This window comes from Nicotiana attenuata, unplaced genomic scaffold (assembly GCF_001879085.1).
Source record: "Nicotiana attenuata strain UT unplaced genomic scaffold, NIATTr2, whole genome shotgun sequence".
Lineage (NCBI taxonomy): Eukaryota > Viridiplantae > Streptophyta > Magnoliopsida > Solanales > Solanaceae > Nicotiana > Nicotiana attenuata.
Window position 1 is genome coordinate 463796 of NW_017670407.1, and position 6600 is coordinate 470395.

Genomic DNA, 6600 nt, shown 5'->3' on the forward strand with positions numbered 1-6600 from the left:
GCCTGCGTAGATTATGCTAAGTAGTCTCATCAATTTATTCAAGTAGCTTATTCAAATAATCAATGTAATTAAATTGATATATTTTATTTAGCTTTTTTCAGGTTACCAATCAATAATTACAATACACAATTATTTTTATCTAATGTTTAAATGAATCGACAACTTAAATATATGTTTTATACTGTCAACACTCAACACTAAAAGCATCATTAAGATCATAAACAGATGGCAAGTTAGGGACGGAACATAATACTCAACCGAATGAGAGATGGAAGCTTCTAATCTTCTTCAGCTATGCCACTATTATTTAATTTAGTCGTACTAGAAATCACTTCTATATGACGCATTAGCAATCATGCATAAATTGATAGGAAACTTACACAAATATCCCTAATAAGTTTTAACTTACTAACCTCTAGTCATTAGTCATAGACTTATCAAAACTAGTCAAGCACATATAAAAATTAAAAAATCAAATAAAGAAGTAAGAAATTCAAAAATAGCCAGATTTACAAGTGGTTGTTCAAAAATAGCCCAGTTTCAAAAGTAATCGAAATTTAGCCACTTTTCATGTAAAGATAAATCTGAGCGAAAACATTGTTCAAACCCGGGAAAATACGGCAGCACATTATGCTGGAGTTCCAGCATAAGTATACTTGAACTCCAGCATATTATACTGGAGTTCCAGGATAAGTATGCTGGAACTCCAGCATAATATGATGGAGTTCCAGCATAAGTACACTAGAACTCCAGCATAATATACTGGAGTTCCAGCAAAGTATACTGGTCCAGTATAATATGCTGGAAGTTCATACACAAGTGCTCGAATCTCCAGTATATTATGCTGGAACCTTCCGTGTGTTGGAGTTCCAGCATAATATGCTGGAAGTTCATACACAGGTGCACCGAACTCCGGTATATTATGCTGGACCGGTCTCTGTTGCAGCAAAATAGTGGCTATTTTTTATTGGCTTGGTAAACGCTGACTATTTTTAAATGACTAGTCCGGAAACTGGCTAGACCGTGCTATTTTTACAATAAAGAAGGTTCTTTCTCTCAAAGAATCACATGCAAAAATCTCTTTCATATTTTTAAGCGTGAATAGCAACATTAGATGTACGACGGAAAGGAAATTTCATGGATGATGAGGTAGCAAATAAGGCGATGAAATATAAAAAAAAATTACAATATTCTAAAAATCTAAGCAAAAAAGGAACTTTTTTGTAATGGGTATAGTTGAAATTCATTGAAAACAAATAGATAAGTCAATATGCAAAATTTGAGGAAGATTGGAGGCGATTTGGATTGGTTTTATATCAAAATTCATAATTAAATCGACTTCAAAAATCTCTTATGCGACATTTGTATAAAAAATGTATCACTCATGTATCTCACACACAGGTATACATGGATATACATGTGATACACAATTGATACAAATATGATACATATGTGATACATAAATGATACACGGTGTGATACACATATCATTTTTTTCATGTTCAGTTTTTACGTCGATTTTCAATTCAAACCACCTCAAAACTTCACCAAATCATCCCCAAACTAGATTCAAGCTCCTTAAGATGTACTCAATCTATTCTAATAACACCCACTCAAAAGAAAGCAAAAATTTAACCTTTTTTGCTACAAATAGCTAATTAGCTAATAGTAGTATATTTGGCTAATATTAGCAATATTTTATGAATTGACCAATTTTTGTAATGGGCTACTTATAAATGGACATAACTGGTAGTTTCCCTAAAATGATGTTCAGTTTGGTCTTGGCTTTTCACGTAGACACAGATTCTACAACTGTTCGTCGACCTACCGACCAAGTAGTATTTTTATCCGTGGATTCAAAAAATAAAAAAATAAACACGTAAAGAAGCTAAGGAAATTCAACAATATATATATATATATATATATATATATATATATATATAATATATATATATATATATATATATATATATATGTACATACTAGTTTTTTCGGCAACGCACAAGTACGGCGAGTCACGTAATAAGCGATTTTATACAATAATATTAATATTATTAAAATAAAGCTTTGAGTAAATAGTTGTACATGAACGAATATGTCGAAGTTAAGATGATTGATATCGTCTAAACCTACAAAGTTGAACAATCAAAGTTCAAAATAAGATATATGTGAAATAATTTGTGATTTTATGAGGTACAAACATGTAATGAACAATACCTCATCTAATATTTCTCTATTGACGATATTCCTACTTCCCAGTATATGTTTATTTCATTCGAATCACTTGTTCGATATGTCATGATCAGGATTCTTGTTGTCGACACTAATATCCCTCTTGAAAGTAGTATCACTGTTTCTAACCTACAAATTACATCACAAAAGTATGAGATTAAAATTAGTAATAAGTATCAAATAATTCTGTATGAAAATAGTGTACAAATTCCTCTAAAAATTTACAAAGACAGTGTCGTCACTATATTTTTTCCGTCTTCCAAAAATACAAATCATTTAAAAAATATTTGGATAGGAATGTCACTCCCTTATAATGGTGTTATTAGTAAAAGTAATTTCAACTTCTTTGTTATTGAAAAGTAAGTGGGACTGACACGATCGATTCGATCACTAATAATATAGTAGCTCCTATTTGGTTTAGAAAAATCCTCACAGTTTTCGACATGATTAGGAAAAATGTTGCTTGGATCTTTGCCTCCTTTAAAAGCTTTACCAGGAGTTGATGTCATTAATAAAAAAAAGTAAAAAAATATAACACAAATCTAAAATGGCGTTATTCTTCGTTAACTAATATTGCAGAACTAAAATTTACATTGTGACTTGAACTTTTGTATTGTGTTACTAAACTTCTTCGAGTTACTAATACTTTTATTACTCAGTCACATGAATATATTTTTGGTTTTTTGACAAATAAAAGAATAAATATATCAGACCCACAATAAGCACTGAAGCAGTGGTAAGAAAACCTGTGTAAATCATATTTTTTTCTTCAAATTTTTACTTTATCTAAGAATTTAGGACTTTAACCAAAGACTCTTGTTTAGGATAATTAGTATAGAAACTACCCTTAAGGCTACAAAAAAACAAGTAATCTCGATCTTTAGGATTAACATGGTAACAAAAGTATATTAAGAAAGGTTTTCTTAAAGATGATTTAATAATAAAAGGAGAGTACGTACTCAAATAAAGGTGTTACTGCAGATGCAATAATATGTTGAGGGGTTTTACTGTTCCCTGTTCTAATTCCGTGAATACGAAAAGAAGATCACCAAAACAAGCAACAAAAAATATTTTTAGAATCATGTTTGCAATCCGAATTCAAGGGCACAAGCAGCGAACACAATTATATCTACTCCATAACGTTTAGATATCCGAATTAACTAGAAGTCTTTGTCAATTATACTGCCTTTGAATTTAATTTTGAACGCGTGGTTGTTATCAATTTGGGGAAAGAAGTAACATAGTCATAACTTAGAGTTGTCTACCGTACCCTATCATTCATATAAATAGAACTTTACAAAATCCTAACAGAAAATAGGGAATAGTTAAATAAATTATAATCGAGGCTTGCGCATGGAAATATTGTGATGTTAAAGAAGGGGCATAAAACGTTGCTAGCTTGGCTGTTAAAAATGGTAAGCGTCTGTAGCTTGCATCTATTTGTAGTTATTTTAATATTTAAATTACATAGGTTATTTTAGTAGATAAGGATGGATATTTTGGTAATTTAATTTTAAAGTTATGTGCTTCCTATTTCTAATATGGTTTATATATATATATATAAGGAATTAACCTTATACGGTCTACCGAAGTAAATTGATTGTGCACGTAATTTATAAAATTTTTATTTTTAAAATGTGTGAACTTATAATATTTATGTGGTTATAAAACTATTGAAATTATTGATTTTAAGTATTTCATAACATTTGTGTGATTATAGAAGATTGTTGTTAAGTGAAAATTGAAAAATTCTAAAAAAAAAAAAATTATTTCCAAAATATGTCATTATTTTTGGAATGCTTGCTATAAAAACTGAAAGGGAGGAGTATATTATTGGACTCATTTATATACACGAGGAGCAAGAGTGCAGAAAAAATGGCTTCTCCTCCTTGTATTCATGTTGTTCTGTTCCCTTTCATGTCCAAAGGCCACACAATTCCTATCTTCGACCTTGCTCGCATTCTTCTCAATCGCAAAATTGCCATCACCATTTTCACCACTCCTGCAAATCGTCCTTTCTTCGCCAATTCCCTTTCGGACACCAACATCAATATCATCGACATCCCTTTTCCTGAAAATATACAAGGAATTCCCGCAGGTGTCGAGAGTACTGATAAACTTCCCTCCATGTCACTCTTTGTTACCTTTGCAAACACCACCAAATCCATGAAACCCCATTTCGAAAAGGCCTTACAATCTCTTTTGCCAATTACTTTTATGGTCACTGATGGTTTCCTCGTGTGGACTTTAGAGTCTGCAAATAAATTTGGTATACCAAGACTCGCCTATTACGGCATGAGCGCATTTTCCTCGGCCATGTCGCATTCAGCTGGTTCAGTTCTTCAGACAGAAGTGTCCGACGACGAGCCTTTTGCAGTCCCTAATTTCCCTTCGATTAAACTCACTAGAAATGACTTTGATTTTCCCTTCAGAGAGCGTGAATCAAAGGGTCCCCTTTTCGAGTTCACTATGGAGGCAATCATAGCAACCTCTAAAAGCTATGGTCTACTTGTCAACAGCTTTTACGAGCTTGAATCTGTATATGCGGACTACTGTAACCGTATATCGACTTCTAAATCATGGTGCGTTGGACCCTTTTGTGCGGTTCACGAGCCACCAAAAGAAAAACAAGAAACCCTAGAGAAACCTTCATACATCAAATGGCTTGATGAAATGTTAGAACAGGGGAAGCCAGTTTTGTATGTCGCATTTGGGTCACAAGCTGAGCTATCTCCTGAACAATTCAAGGAAATCAAAATTGGGTTGGAGAAATCTGAAGTAAACTTTTTGTGGGTAGTCAGGAGAAGTGCTATAAGTGAACCCAATGATGAGTTCGAAAACAGAGTGAAAAACAGGGGATTGGTGATGACAGAGTGGGTTGATCAAAGAGAAATCTTGAGCCACGGGAGCGTTCAAGGTTTCTTAAGTCACTGTGGTTGGAACTCGGTAATAGAGAGCATATGCGCAAAAGTGCCAATACTAGCATGGCCAATGATGGCGGAGCAACACCTAAATGCAAGGATGATAGTGGAAGTAATCAAGATTGGGCTAAGGGTCGAGACGTGCGATGGGTCAGTGAGAGGGTTCGTGAAGTGGGAAGGTTTGGAAAAGCCGATAAGGAAATTAATGGAAGGAGAGAAAGGTAAAGAGGCAATGAAGAAAGTGAAGGAGATTGGTGTTGCAGCCATTAATGCAGTCAAAGAAGGGGGAACATCATGGCAAGCGTTAAATGAGCTTATTCATGAGTTAAGTGGAAGAGGACAAGTTTGAACATGCTAGCTTTGTTTAGAAATAAATTTATGGGTTCAATCACAGTTCAGTTCGGACTACAATATATGCATATCTTTCTTTGATAAAGTTTACTTGTTTTCTCTAGTTTCTCCGTGTCTTTCTGGACCTGCATATCTTTTTTTGATTAAGTTCACTGAATTTTGCATTTCTGTTTCTATAGTTATTTTTTTCTCTTAATAAAATAAATCGAAATACTCGAACAATATTTACTTTTTGTTATAAATTCAGTGAATGTGAATGTCCCTTCCGTAACTTCTCTAGTAATTCATGTACCAAATGAATGAACCCACTAATTGTTGTTATTTGAGGAGACCTATATAACTATAAATAGAGCACTTTTGGCTCATGGATTATACTTGAAATAAGAAGAAAAGTTCTCTCCTCCTCTCTACATTTCTTATCTATTCTTGTTTTCTTCTCTCTTGGTGCTTTAGTTTATAATTATAATATTTATTTTATAACACGTTATCAGCACGAGTCTCTACTTTACTCTTTAAAGGTTAGACTTGTTACTTATTGAGTTGGTTGTACTCACGCTAACCTTGTACTTCGTATGCAAATCCAGGCATTTTCGAGAATGGTGGTTGTTGATCTTGGAGTTTTTACCCGTTCGAAGATTATCGAGGCAGCTGTTTGGTGTCCGTAGAAATTGACTCTTCTCCTCTATATGTCAGTTTTGCTTATATTGTTCTACCTTCTTAGACATTTTCAGACTATGTTATTGTATAGATGCTCGTGTTCTCAGTGACACCCAGATTTTGAAAAAGTTTGTATTCGAGTCGAAGTTGTCCATATCAGCTATTTATGAGAGTTATTACTGTTAAACTTACTTCATATTATTTTTGATATAAAATGCTAAGTTTTAGTGTGATTGTCGGCTTGTCGGCTTGCCTAGTTCTGTGATAGGCGCCATCACAACATGTTGAGTTTTGGATCGTGACACTTATGAATATAACCTTCTCAACCTTGAAATAGCCCCTCTACAATAGAAATGCCTTATTCTAGACATATGTGAGTTTTGTTAGGAAAGTCACATATTAATATCATAGTAATTTAATTAGGAAAAAGTATAGAAAA

General features: G+C 33.2%; 1 protein-coding gene and 1 long non-coding RNA gene across 2 annotated transcripts; both read left to right on the plus strand.

Moving 5' to 3' along the window:
* The first annotated feature begins 3544 nt into the window (after positions 1-3544).
* Positions 3545-6394, plus strand: LOC109238994. The gene is made up of 2 exons (XR_002069833.1): positions 3545-3647; positions 6089-6394. It is a non-coding gene; the product is annotated as an uncharacterized LOC109238994 (long non-coding RNA).
* Positions 4061-5908, plus strand: LOC109238993 (UDP-glycosyltransferase 90A1-like). The gene has a single exon (XM_019405490.1). It carries the CDS (start codon positions 4108-4110, stop codon positions 5500-5502), a length of 1395 nt encoding a protein of 464 aa, XP_019261035.1. The 5' UTR covers positions 4061-4107; the 3' UTR covers positions 5503-5908.
* Positions 6395-6600: the final 206 nt, after the last annotated feature.